This window comes from Salmo salar, chromosome ssa29, assembly GCF_905237065.1.
Source record: "Salmo salar chromosome ssa29, Ssal_v3.1, whole genome shotgun sequence".
Lineage (NCBI taxonomy): Eukaryota > Metazoa > Chordata > Actinopteri > Salmoniformes > Salmonidae > Salmo > Salmo salar.
This window is the reverse complement of record NC_059470.1, coordinates 14,772,917-14,787,996: the sequence shown is the minus strand read 5'-3', so window position 1 is coordinate 14,787,996 and position 15,080 is coordinate 14,772,917. Positions and strand designations below refer to the sequence as shown.

Here is a 15,080-nt window from a genome sequence, read left to right as displayed (position 1 = left end):
CCAACAGCACATTGCAAAAATCAGGATCGACTAGAAATGCCTTGGAGATGAACCATTTGATGACTGACCGGTTAGTGACCACTGACTTAGGATCTCAGTTGTTGAAGGCCACAAGACTGAAATGGTTCTTCAAAGAACCATCCCATTAAAATGGTTCCCCTATGGCATCGCTCTCAAGAACCTTATTTGGTTCCAACTTGCACCTTTATTTTTTAATGTGTAAGAAAAACTGTGATTTCAAAACCTGCAATGAGGGTATTTTCTTTCTCTCCACGTCACCGCAAATCTCGTAGTGTTTGAAAATCAATTTTTGATGTTCTATTGTGCTGGGGATAATGAAAATTAGGTTGCTAAAGGGTGCAATTGTCATTTAAGACAAAAGTAGATACTATGGAAATTATTAAATTGTAAGAACTTCTGTAAAGAATGGAAGCTATGCCGATCAGGGTAGGCCTGGGGCTGCTTGATGACACTTCAAATATTAGTTAATGGTTCCATGATGGAATAATATCCATTTATACTCTTGACGACCACACCTTGGTCACTGCTGATTGGACAGTATTACCAGCAGGCGCCACAAGCTGTGTCTGGGTGAGAAATGCAGTCCTGGATCTTAGACCTGAGGAGAGTGAGAGGTGTCTTTAATGTTGTTTCAAATAAACATACATAAACACACACGTATGCACACACACAGCAAATTCTCCAGTGTTAACAAAAACTAAATTAACACTGAGTCTGTGGAACCATATAGACAACGGAACAGTGTTAAATGAACACACTGCTTAGTGTAAAGTCTTATTCAAATAATTCCAAGAGTGCCTTACATTTTCAAGTAAATTGTAGAGTTACCACCCATGGCTGCTTCATTCATCCATTTTCGGTCCTACAGAGTTCACCAAGTGAGACCTAAAGGAATATGTTTTCATCTTTTTTTAAATAGAATGATTTTGAGAGCCTAGTTTTCCTCTAATACAGGGGCCTGAAACTCATACACATCACTTTGTGGTACAAAGGATGACCTTAAAGGGTACAACTACAGTGACAAGTGTTTGTACCCCTTTAGGAACAAATCCAACCCTTTTTTTCTTGAGTAATATAAGGGTTTTCTGGCCTGGAAGTTTACTATACTGTCTTGCAAGGTGTTATGTAACTCCTGTTGGAATCCAACCAGTGTGAGGATATCCAACTTTGGAAATATTTTATCACCTGCAACCTGTATTCAGAATGACTGCCAGGATTGGGAAAACTAAGCTATGAGTACCTAAAACACCTAAACTACACAGAACAAAAATATAAATGCAACATGTAAAGTGTTGCTGCCATGTTTCATGAGCTGAAAACAAATTTTCCAGATGCACAAAAAGCATATTTCTCTCAATTGTTTTGCACAAATTTGTTTACATCACTGTTAGTGAGCATTTCTCCTTTGCCAAGGTAATCCATTGACCTGACAGGTGTGGCATATCAAGAAGCTGATCAAACAGCATATCATTACACAGGTGCACCTTCTGCTGGGGAAAATAAAAGGCCACTCAAAATGTGCAGTTTTGTAACACAACACAAGGCTACAGATGTCAGAAGTATTGAGGGAGCATGCAATTGACATGCTGACTGCAGGAATGTTGCTAAAGAAATAAATGTTAATTTCTCTACCATAAGCCGCCTTCAACGTCATTTTAGACAATTTGGCAGTACATCCAACCAGCCTCACAACCGCAGACCACATGTATGGCTTTGTGTGGGCGAGCAGTTTGCTGAGGTCAATGTTGTGAACAGAGTGTCCCATGGTGGCTGTGGGGTTATGGTATGGGCAGGCATAAGCTACAGACAATGAACAAAACTGCATTTTATTGATGGCAATTTGAATGCACAGAGATACCGTGACGAGATCCTGAAGCCCATTGTCTGGCCATTCATCCGCCATCACCTCATGTTTCAGCATGATAATGCACGTCCCCATGTCGCAAGGATCAGTACACAATTACTGGAAGCAGAAAATGTCCCAGATCTTCAATGGCCTGCATACACACCATACATGTCACCCATTCGCACAGCCGTTGAAGAGGAATAAGCCACAATCAACAGCCTGATCAACTCTATGGGAAGGAGATGTGTCTCGCTGCATGGAGTAAATTGTGGTCAAACCAAATACTGACTGGTTTTCTGATTCATGCCCCTTGTGTGTGGGGCATGCCCCAAGTGTGTGGGAAAACAAGACAAAACAAATGGAAAATGAAAAATGGATTGGCGATGGCTAGAAGTCCGGCAACGTCGACCGCCGAACACCGTCCGAACAAGGAGAGGCTTCGACTTCGGGCAGAAGTCATGACACCCCTACCTTTGTTTTTAAGGTATCTGTGAACAACAGGTGCATATCTGTATTCCCAGTCATGTGAAATCCATAGATTAGGGCCTAAAGAATGTATTTCAATTAACTGATTTTCTTATATGAACTGTAACTCAATAAAATCTTGGAAATTGTTGCATGTTGCATTTATATTTTTGTTCAATATAGAACGACCATTTCAGTAACCGGTGCAATAAATACAAGAAACATATTGGATTAGTTTAGAAAATGTTAGTAATTGTCACGTCCTGGCCAGTATAAGGGTTAATTGTCATTGTAGTTTGGTCAGCACGTGGCAGAGGGTATTTGGTTTATGTGGTTAGGGGTGGTGTTTTTGTAGTAAGGGCATTTGATTTAAGTATTCCGGAGTTTTGGGGCACTGTTTGAGATTCATGTAATTCTATGTTTAGTCTAGGTAGTCTGGTTCTATGTTTAGTTAATTGGGGTGGGGACTCTCAATTGAAGGCAGGTGTGGTCTATTTGCCTTTGATTGAGAGTCCCATATATTAGGGTGTATTTTTTTTGTTTTTGTCATTTGTGGGAGATTGTTTCTTGTCTAGCGTATGTGAGCCTGAGAAGACTGTCTGTAAATCGTGAGTTCGTTTTGTTATTTTTGTATGTTCATTTTGAGTTTATTAAATGTTCAAGATGAACAATCTCAATCCTGCTGCATATTGGTCCTCCTTTACCGACAATAAGCGTGACAGTAATTTGGTTCAAGGTGATGTGTATGAGTTTCAGGCCCTTGTATTAGGGTAAATCTAGGACTTCAAAATAAGGCCTTATGAAATACGTACACTCATGTACGTACACCCATGAAAAATAAACTACCGGGCCCCAACATAGAAATCAGAATGTTTCAGATTAAAATAACGTTCTGAACAATATGTGTTATTAAATGTACTAACTATAAGCTTCTGCTGCTCTGTACTACAATTGTGCAGATTTTAGTTTCCACCTTCATCCTTTGCTTGTATTAACAGTATTGCAAACAATTTTGGTTCCTAATGTTAACGAAAGCTGTCTGTGTCATGTGATTTTTTTAATGCTTTATTATACATAACTTCACATTTGGTGACTTTTTTTTAATATATGGTATTGTAGTCAGTTACCAATGATCCATGTTTCAGATTAAATAATTTATTACCAATTATTATAAACAAGGCTAACCCTCTTTTGCCCTATGCATAATTTCTAAATAACATACCCCAAATAAAAAAAAAGTTGCAGTCATAAATGTGGTACCTACAGAGAACAAGCATCTGTGAAACTACAACTGTAGTGTCAAGACATTATGTGGGCATTCCTGAGTAAATTCAACAGGAGATTAACCATAGCAGAAAATACTCTGAAACAGTATTTTGACCATCCCCGGGCAGGCTTTGGTAGAACAGGTTAAGGCATTTGTCCTTGTGTTTGTTCCCTGTAAACAAAACACAGAGGTTACACTGCACCAAGAGCCCCAGCGTCAAGCCTTCTTGTGAGCAAACTGATTTATGTCTTTAAAGTTTCATTTTCTAGCTAACTGGTTTTCAATTGAAAGGATGGCAAGGCTGTTCAACCTGTCTTGGAACATTGTAGATCTTTATAAGTTTCAGTTTACTGAAGGCACATTCACCTCCAGCAACTGTTACAGGTCATTGTACAGAAGATTCACAGTACAATGCACACCTCTCCAAAAATGCTCTGTAGCAGAATCTTGTGGATGGCATTTAGGAGCTTTACAGGAGAAAAATCATCTAAAAAAGTAGCACCATATCCTCTAGATGTCGCACTTCATTTTCAAATCCATTTGTGAGATCTTTGGAGTACTTGTTTCTCAATTTGTGTCCAGATACACGAATTTGGTTTTCAGTCAATTTCCTAAATGTAAGTATTGGTGAAAACTCCTCGCATATAGCTGCAATCGTGTGGAACCACATGTCCAAATGACTGATTATACTATCCAGAGCCACAAAACATTGTGTTGCGAAATCCAGTATCTGACTTTCTTTTCATTTGCTATGTCATCTTCAGTCTCATCAGGGAAACGTTTTCTTTTTTTCTGGCGGCTCCTCTGTTCACTGTGAAACTGAGTAGTTACACCCATTTAATTTGCTACCATGTAGGCTTCTGCCAGAAGAGTGTCCCATTGATTATTCAGAGCCTATATTTCTTCCTGTAGTGCCTCAATGTCAGCTGCTTCAGTGTCCATAAAAATATTTCCTGACTGAAGAATTAGGCTTCTATTCTCAATAAACTGCAAAACGTTTACCCAGAAAGTGAGCAAGAAGATTGCCTTGAAAGACATGAAGTAGCTTTTAAGACCTTTGCCTCAGATTTGGCTTCGTTTGACAGGCTTTAGGTAGCAAGAAGCATGTCTAGGGCCTTGATGATAGACGGTAAATGAGTTGCCACTGGTTGGACCACAGCAATATGCGCACACCATCGCGTGTCTGAAAGGAGGTTAAGACAGCAGCCAGTCTTTTCCTTGAGTATGGCCCATCGCTCTGGGCTGGCACTGAACAGATTGTAAAGACGATTCACACAGCCAAAAAAGATTGATACTTCTGGGCACGACTGAGCTGCATGTACACCCACAAGATTAAGAGTATGGGAGGCACAAGGTGAGTATGTGGCAGGTGGATTCTTTTGCAGTATGTGTGCTTAAACTCCCTTCACTTTCCCTGACATATTTGCACCATTATCATAGCCTTGACCATGGCAATCTGCTGTGTCAATACCATGCCCTTCCAATGCACTCACAATCATTTCAGAAATGTCACTGCCTGTCTTTCTAGCAGTCTTTAAATTTAATAAAATGTTCAACTATTTCCCATTCAACTGTTCCCTGGACTTCATCTTTGTGTACATATCTCACCAATAATACATTTTGCTCAGTATGGGAAATGTTTGGAGTTGCTTCACATATAACCGAGTAATAGATTGCATCTTCTCTTTCATAAAGTATTGTTTTCAAAACCCTTTGACCACGTAATCCTATGAACTCGTTTTGGCTCTCAGGGCTGAGGTAAAGAGTCAGTCGTGCTCCTTTCTTTTTGTCCCTGACTTCCTGTGAGTGCTCACATAATAGCGGGTCATAATTTGATAACAGTTCAAGTAAGCCTAGGTAATGTCCATATTGCACATCATCAAGATTGCTTGTTCCTAGATGCTAAGTACAGTGTCACATCCAAATTCCTTTGCTCTGTTTTTATACATTTCTGACTGAATTTGTTTCTGCAGCTGACTGTCTATACATGTAGCTGTTGTAACGGTATGCTGCAGATTTTTCCATTTCTAGTAACAGTTCTTGTGAGACACACCATCCTCATGCTCTGGTAGTTTGTCATACGTTCTCCACCATTTCACTGATTATATCTTATAGCCATCCTTATTATTCAGACAACTGGGTGATTGTTTACTTTGCTCATGAGAAAAGAGAACACATGGAATGCAATATAATGCCTTTACACTCTTACTATAAATAAGCCAGTCTCTCTGCACCCTTTCTCTTCCATTTGCTGACTTACTGTACTGTAAATAATTTGGGAATGGCTTGCCTTCATAGTCTGGGGGCATGATTTTATACAGTTTTGTCTCATCACCACACCTGTTGGCTAGTCTGCAAACAATAGCTTCTCTTTCCTGGTATTGTACTTTCTCTGGCCACAGTGCTGGATCATATAAAACCTCATCTTCCTCCCTTTGAATCTGTCCATACATATATTTCCCTTATTAATTGCTTGTTCAATCTCTTCTGTCACTCCTTCACTGGCACTGCTGCTACTCTTTAACTCCTCTTCCTGCTCTCCTCTGCATCAGAGTCTGTCTACAGCTTTCTGCTGAGATTCTGTCTAACCTGGGGTTCTCTAGGCACTAGGAAGTGAGTAAACAAAGGGAATTTTAGGTTTAATGTTCACTCCTACAAAGGTTAGCATACTAAAAATCCACTACTGAAAGAAAAAACATTTTAATAGTATACATATCAGAATATGTATTTAAGTGTGTCTAAGTCATGTGCCTAACTTTACAATTTAAAAATGGTCTAGTTATGCTGCTGCTGCTGCTACAAAACTGCCTCACCTCCAAGGTCCGCTGTTCAACTTCATGTAGTAGACACACGTTGGGATCTTTGACTACAGCGGTAGTAGTAGTAGCGTCTACCATATCGATAGGTAGGCTACATGTTAGGTTTTAATTTTAGTCTAGCTAGCTAACAAATATCACGCAAATATTGGGGAATACAGTTATAATAATAGCTAAATAATAGCTGATTAGCTAGCCTTAGCTAGCCGTAGCTCATCATCCTCATGTTAATAATTACTGCTTTGACCGAGCCGAGTGAGTACACGGTAGGCAGCTACCTGTAGCTAGCAAGCTATCAAGCTAGCTACTGTATACTACTGTTCAAAAGTTTGGGGTCACTTAGAAATGTCCTTGTTTTTGAAAGAAAAGCTAATTGTTTGTCCATTAGAATAACATCAAGATAGCCCTATTTGGTAAAAGACCAAGTCCATATTATGGCAAGAACAGCTCAAATAAGCAAAGAGAAACGACAGTCCATCTTTACTTTAAGACATGAAGGTCAGTCAATATGGAAAATGTAAAGAACTTTGAAAGATTCTTCAAGTGCAGTCGTCAAAAACATCAAGCGCTATTATGAACTGGCTCTCATGAGGACCGTCACAGGAATGGAAGATCCAGAGTTACCTCTGCTGCAGAGGATACGTTCATTAGAGTTACCAGCCTCAGAAAAAGCAGCCCAAAATAAATGCTTTACAGTTAAAGTAACAGACACATCTCAACATCAACTGTTCAGAGGAGACTGTGTGAATCAGGCCTTCATGGTCGAATTGCTGCAAAGAAACCACTACTAAAGGACACCAAGATACTTGCATGGGCCAAGAAACATGAGAAATGGACATTAGACCGGTGGAAATTTGTCCTTTGGTCTGGAGTCCAAATTGAAGATTTTTGGTTCCAACCACTGTGTCTTTGTGAGATGTAGTGGGGGTGAACGGATGATCTCCGCGTGTGTATTTTCCACCGTAAAGCATGGAGGTGTTATGGTGTGGGGATGCTTTGCTGGTGACACTGTCAGTGATTTATTTAGAATTCAAGGCACACTTAACCAGCATGGCTACCACAGCATTCTGGCTTGGGCTTGGTGGGACTATCATTTGTTTTTCAACAGGACAATCACCCAACACACCTCCAGGCTCTGTAAGGGATTTTTGACCAAGAAGGAGAGGGATGGATTAGATGACCTGGCCTCCACAATCCCCCGACCTCAACCAAATTGAGATGGTTTGGGATGAGTCGGACCGCAGAGTGAAGGAAAAGCAGCCAACAAGTGCTCAGCAAATGTGGGAACTCCTTCAAGACTGTTGGAAAAGCATTCCAGGTGAAGCTGGTTGAGAGAATGCCAAGAGTGTTCAAAGCTGCCATCAAGCCAAAGGGTGGCTATTTGAAGAATCTAAAATCTAAAATATATTTTGATTTGTTTAACACTTTTTTGGTTACTACATGATTCCATGTGTTATTTCATAGTTGTGATGTCTTTACTATTATTCTATAATGTAGAAAATAGTAAAAATAAAGATAAACCCTTGAATGAGTAGGTGTTCTAAAACTTATGACTGGTAGTGTATGGTATTTTGTTAAATAAAAAATAAAAATGACAAAATATTTGCTTGGAATCTCATTTGGTGAAATACATAGGATCGAAAATGGATGAATGCAATAACCATGTCTCTGTCACTAACAAATACAGTCATGGGTGTTAACTACAATTTATTCAAAAGGCACTCTGTGAAATATCTGAATAAGGCTTTACACTTATCAGTGTGTTCATTTAACACTGTTAGTGTATATATGGGTCCTCAGACAACACTTTCAGTGTTGATTTAACACTCTCAGTGTTCATTTAAAAAATGTTTAACACTGGAGAAATTGCTGTGTACACACACACACAATATCAGACGGATTTGTTGTAATCAATACAGTTATATTGTAACCTCCTCACTTACTCAGGAACCGCCTTGCAATTATACTTGAGTTTTGGATCTATCTCTTTCTGTAGGTCCTGTAAGGAGGGATCATCACAGGTTGTCCTTTAGCAGAGAAAGACATGAAACAATTATAATATGTCATAATATCCCATGAAACATAAAGCCAACATATACAGTGGGGGAAAAAAGTATTTGATCCCCTGCTGATTTTGTATGTTTGCCCACTGACAAAGAAAGGATCAGTCTATAATTTTAATGGTAGGTTTATTTGAACAGAATAACAACAAAAAAATCCAGAAAAACACATGTCAAAAATGTTATAAAATGATTTTCATTTTAATGGGGGAAATAAGTATTTGACCCCTCTGCAAAACATGACTTAGTACTTGGTGGCAAAACCCTTGTTGGCAATCAGAGGTCAGACGTTTCTTGTAGTTGGCCACCAGGTTTGCACACATCTCAGGAGGGATTTTGTCCCACTCTTCTTTGCAGATCTTCTCCAAGTCATTAAGGTTTCGAGGCTGACGTTTGGCAACTCCCTCCACAGATTTTCTATGGGATTAAGGTCTGGAGACTGGCTAGGCCACTCCAGGACCTTAATGTGCTTCTTCTTGAGCCACTCCTTTGTTGCCTTGGCCGTGTGTTTTGGATCATTGTCATGCTGGAATACCAATCCGCGACCCATTTTCAATGCCCTGGCTGAGGGAAGGAGGTTCTCACCCAAGATTTGACGGTACATGGCCCCGTCCATCGTCCCTTTGATGTGGTGAAGTTGTCCTGTCCCCTTAGCAGAAAAACACCCCCAAAGCATAATGTTTCCACCTCCATGTTTGATGGTGTTCTTGGGGTCATAGGCAGCGTTCCTCCTCCTCCAAACACGGCGAGTTTAGTTGATGTCAAAGAGCTCCATTTTGGTCTCATCTGACCACAACACTTTCACCAGCTGTCCTCTGAGTCATTCAGATGTTCATTGGCAAACTTCAGACGGGAATGTATATGTATTCTTGAGCAGGGGGACCTTAAGGGAGCTGCAGGATTTCAGTCCTTCACGGCGTAGTGTGTTACCAATTGTTTTCTTGGTGACTATGGTCCCAGCTGCCTTGAGATCATTGACAAGATCCTCCCGTGTAGTTCTGGGCTGATTCCTCACCGTTGTCATGATCATTGCAACTCCACGCGGTGAGATCTTGCATGGAGCCCCAGGCCGAGGGATATTGACAGTTCTTTTGTGTTTCTTCCATTTGCAAATAATCGCACCAAATGTTGTCACCTTCTCACCAAGCTGCTTGGCGATGGTCTTGTAGCCCATTCCAGCCTTGTGTAGGTCTACAATCTTGTCCCTGACATCCTTGGAGAGCTCTTTGGTCTTGGCCAAGGTGGAGAGTTTGGAATCTGATTGATTGATTGCTTCTGTGGACAGGTGTCTTTTTTACAGGTAACAAGCTGCGGTTAGGAGCACTCCCTTTAAGAGTGTGCTCCTAATCTCAGCTCGTTACCTGTATAAAAGACACCTGGGAGCCAGAAATCTTTCTGATTGAGAGGTCAAATACTTATTTCCCTCATTAAAATGCAAATCAATTTATAACATTTCTGACATGTGTTTTTCTGGATATTTTTGTTGTTATTCTGTCTCTCACTGTTCAAATAAACCTACCATTAAAATTATAGACTGATCCTTTCTTTGTCAGTGGGCAAACGTACAAAATCAGCAGGGGATCAAATACTTTTTTCCCCCACTGTATCCTATATATAAACAGACATTTTTTGTACTTTTTTACATAATCCCATACTAGGCACAATGCAGGTGCAGTGATTATGAAAGACATACAAATCAACTATGACACACACGCACACACACAAGCACATGTCAGTTTGTCTGGACAAAAAGCTTACCCCTTATTCTCCTTGGTCACCAGGACAACACTCAGGCTCTTCATTTTGGCAGCTTTGAACCTTTTCACCTCGATGGTGGCAAAAATACTTCACATAAAAGACAAACATAGAAATGTGTAAAGATCAGAATTTACATTAAATCAATCAACTTTGTCGGTGCACTATTGCTTAAGCAAACAAAAACATAACAGTCTACTAATAATATGCGTAGTGTTGTGGCAATAGAGGGGTTCTACATTTTGGTGGAAATGGCAGCTGTGGTAAAATTATGTTTTGGCTTGGTTGTCTGTGAGTACGGCTGTTAGGGTGACCGTATTACTGCCACACCGGCGTTCACGAGTCATGAAGGCAGTCAAATTCCACGTGACCGTTTAGTCATGGTAGTTAAGTCCAAGCTCTGAAGCTGCTGATGGTCATTAGTAGCCTACCGAACATGGTTACAGCTTAACTGGCATACATATGCAGCGTGTGAGTTTCAAGTATGGGCAAGATCGTTTTCAACATAAAATGCACCTTTATAATAAAAGCATTACATGCATAATTTGCTGTCACTTTTGAGAATGGTGTTTTCCTGCTAATGGAACATTCGCGCTTATAGCCTACTGCCGTGTGTGCATTGCTGTGCTTATAATGTGCTATAAATAGCCTAATAGTTTATCAAAATGTTTAGCTAAACGTTATGATCTGTTGCGACAGTCTCATTACTTTTTTCAGCCTCATTACTTTGATGCCAGTGGTTGTATTCATTTGGAATCTATTGATTCCCACAACTGTCCCAGACTATGTTTGGAATATTTATTTCTCACACAGAATATAATAGGTTAACTTTTGTACTATGGGGGATAGTAGACTGACATAGGCTAGTGCTTTTGCTGTTCATTAGGCCTACTCATCTTGTTGGCTGACGAAAAGTAAATGTAGCCAGTTCTTCCAATATCTTCAATACTTGCCTCGGAATTGGATAAGGACTCGTGCAATTGCGTCCCCGATGTGTCTGTCTTCACTTGTCGCCTTTGAGAATGACCTGATCAAGTGACGGAGAGCCATGTGAATGAGAGGTACTTTGGTGCGCCCAGCCGGGAGAAGGGAATTATAATTATTATATTCAGTCCAACGACACAACGGCCACTGGCCGCAAAAGGCATGATTTTACGGCCACACAAAGGGGATGCCGCAGGGAAAATCGAGACATTATCAAGTGCTTGTCAAATTGTGAATGAGAGACTGATGAAGTACATAAAAAAACTAAGCAAAGCTCATGCCTTTCATGCAACATTTTTAAAATCATCATTAGTCTCATCTGTAGATGTAGTTTCTGTAGATGGCGCCAGAGGGGATGGCTGCCATTTCATGGGCTCTTAACCAACCGTGCTATTTTGTTTGTTTTTTCAAACTTTTTCTAACTTATTTTGTACATAATGTTCCTGCTACGGTCTCTTACGACCGAAAAGAGCTTCTGGAAATCAGAAATCACACCTGAACAGGCCCTCATACCCGTCATTCGCAGGAGAAAAAGATGGAAGAGGTATCACGGAAAGAGATCGGGGTGCCTTGTGAGGATCCGCAGACGATCTGCCTTTGCCAACGTACAATCATTGGATAATAAATTGGACAAACTAAAAGCATGTATATCCTACCAACGGGACAGCCACCGAATCATTGCTTAACGAAGACATGAATAACATACAGCTGGCGGGTTATACACTGTATCGGCAGGATAGAACAGCAGCCTCTGGTAAGACAAGGGGTGGCGGGCCTATGTATATTTGTAAACAACAGTTGGTGCACGATATCTAAGGAAGTCTTGAGGTTTTGCTCGCCTGAGGTAGAGTATCTCATGATAAGCTGTAGACCACACTATCTACCTAGAGAGGTTTCATCTGTATTTTTCGTAGCTGTCTACATACCACCACAGACCAAGGCTGGCACTAAAACCACACTCAATGAGCTGTATACCACCATGAGCAAACAGGAAAACGCGAATCCAGAGGCGGCGCTCCTAATGCCGGGGACATTAATGCAGGGAAACTTAAATCTGTTTTACCTCATTTCTACCAGCATATTAAATGTGCGAACTCTAGACCACCTTTACTCCACACACAGAGATGCGTACAAAGCTCTCCCTCGCCCTCCATTTGGCAAATCTGACCATAATTCTATCCTCCTGATTCCTGCTTACAAGCTAAAATTAAAGCAGGAAGCACCAGTGACTCAGTCAATAAAGAAGTAGTCAGATGAAGCAGATCCTAAGCTACAGGACTATTTTGCTAGCACAGACTGGAATATGTTCCGGGATTCCTCTGATGGCCTTGAGCCACCACATCAGTCACTGGCTTCATCAATAAGTGCATCGATGACATTGTCGCCACAGTGACTGTACGTACATACCCCAACCAGAAGCCATGGATTACAGCAACATCCGCACTGAGCTAACGGCTAGAGCTGCCGCTTTCAAGGAGCGGGACTCTAACCCGGAAGCTTATAAGAAATCCCGCTATGCCCTCCGACAAACCATCAAACAGGCAAAGCATCATTACAGGACTAAGATCGAATCACACTACACCGGCTCCGATGTTTGTCGGATGTGGCAGGGCTTGCAAACTATTACAGACTACAAAGGGAAGCACAGCCGAGAGCTGCCCAGTGACACGAGCCTACCAGACAAGCTAAATTACTTCTATGCTCGCTTCGAGGCAAGTAACACTGAAGCATGCATGAGAGCATCAGCTGTTCCGGACGACTGTGTGAGCACGCTCGCCGGAGCCGATGTGAGTAGGTCAACATTCACAAGGCCACAAGCCCAGGCGGATTACCAGGACGTATACTGTGAGCATGCGCTGATCAACTGGCAAATGTCTTCACTAACATTTTCAACCTCTCCCTGTCTGAGTCTGTAATACCAACATGTTCCAAGCAGACCACCATAGTCCCTGTGCCCAAGAACACTGTGTGGTTTGAAAGGCTGGTCATGCCTCACATCAACACCATTATCCCAGAAACCCTAGACCCACTCCAATTTGCATACCGCCCCAACAGATCCACAGATGATGCAATCTCTATTGCACTCCACACTGTCCTTTCAAACCTGGACAAAAGGAACACCTATGTGAGAATGCTATTCATGGACTACAGCTCAGCATTCAACACCATAGTGCCCTCAAAGCTCATCACTAACCTAAGGACCCTGGAACTAAACACCTCCCTCTGCAACTGGATCCTGGACTTCCTTACAGGCTGCCCCCAGGTGGTAAGGGTAGGTAACAACACATCCACCACGCTGATCCTCAACACGGGGGGCCCCTCAGGGGTGCGTGCTCAGTACCCTCCTGTACTCCCTGTTCACTCATGACTGCAGGGCCAGGAACGACTACAACACCATCATTAAGTTTGCCGATGACACAGCAGTGGTAGGTCTGATCACCGACAATGATGAGACAGCATATAGGGAGGAGGTCAGAGATCTGGCAGTGTGGTGCCAGGACAACAACCTCTCCCTCAATGTGATCAAGTATAAGGAGATGATTGTGGACTACAGGAAAAGGAGGACCGAGCACGCCCCCATTCTCATCAACGGGGCTGTAGTGGCTGTATGTTTTGTTAATTCCATGTGTAACTCTGTGTTGTTGTATGTGTGGAATTGCTATGCTTTATCTTGGCCAGGTCGCAGTTGCAAATGAGAACTTGTTCTCAACTAGCCTACCTGGTTAAATAAAGGTTAAAAAAAAGTGGAGCAGGTTGAGAGCTTCAAGTTTTTTGGTGTCCATATCACCAACACACTTACATAGTTCAAGCACACCAAGACAGTCATGAAGCGGGCATGGCAAAACCTATTCCCCCTCAGGAGACTGAAAAGATTTGGCATGGGTCCTCAGATCTTCAAAAGGTTCTTTAGCTGCACCATTGAGAGCATCCTGACTGGTTGCATCACTGCCTGGTATGGCAACTGCTCGGCCTCCGACCGCAAGGCACTATAGAGTGTTCAGCCCAGTACATCACTGGGGCCAAGCTTCCTGCCATCCAGGACCTCTATACCAGGCGGTGTCAGAGGAAGGCCCTAAAAATTGTCAAAGACTCCAGCCACCCTAGTCATAGACTGTTCTCTCTGCTATCTGCACGGCAAGCGGTACCGGAGCGCCAAGTCTAGGTCCAAGAGGCTTCTAAACAGCTTCTACCCCCAAGCCATAAGACAACTGAACATCTAATCAAATGGCTACCCAGACTATTTGCATTGCCCCCCCCTTACACTGCTGCTACTCTCTGTTATTATCAATGCATAAGTCACTTTAATAACTCTAGCCACATGTATATATTACCTCAATTACCTCGACTAACCGGTGCCCCCGCACATTGACTCTGTACCGGTACCCCTTGTATATAGCCTCGCTATTGTTATTTTACTGCTGCTCTTTAATTATTTGTTACTTTTATTTTTTTTTTTCTTCTTAAAACTGCATTGTTGGTTAAGGGCTTGTAAGTAAGCATTTCACTGTATTCGGCGCATGTGACAAATACAATTTGATTTGATCATGCAGCCTTAGAATGTATTAAAATGTAAACATATAGCCCAAAGTTTGTATCACAGCTAAAGTTACATAAATACCTCTAAATTAAACATATATGAGTACCTGTTCCTTTGTTAACCGCTCAAAACACAGATTAACCAGATGTGCGCACTCCCTCAAATACGCACTCCCTCAAATCCTTTCTATTTTATTCAGCTATGTTCAATTGTATTCTTCATACTATAAAATAATGCCACGAAATTCTAAGCAAATCTTGCCTGCTAAATTAACTAGTGTAGCGCACAGCCATATGGCATAGCCAGATCAGGGCCTAACTCAGAGTAT

The 15,080-nt window shown here is 41.6% G+C and overlaps 1 protein-coding gene across 2 annotated transcripts in view; it reads right to left on the bottom strand.

Annotated features, from left to right (window-relative positions):
* LOC106590200 (ADP-ribosyl cyclase/cyclic ADP-ribose hydrolase 1) overlaps positions 1-15,080 on the bottom strand; it is a 30,360-nt gene that overhangs the window by 3,877 nt on the left and 11,403 nt on the right. Inside the window, exons 6-8 of one of the 2 annotated variants that reach the window (XM_045710797.1) lie at positions 10,234-10,320; positions 8,359-8,442; positions 537-619 (exon numbers count right to left, since the gene is read on the bottom strand). In XM_045710797.1, the coding sequence (XP_045566753.1) occupies positions 562-619; positions 8,359-8,442; positions 10,234-10,320 (229 nt within the window). In that variant the 3' untranslated portion in view covers positions 537-561. Of the gene's footprint in view, positions 1-269; positions 620-8,358; positions 8,443-10,233; positions 10,321-15,080 lie in introns of those variants that run through there. The other variant, XM_014180956.2, reaches the window with a different exon arrangement.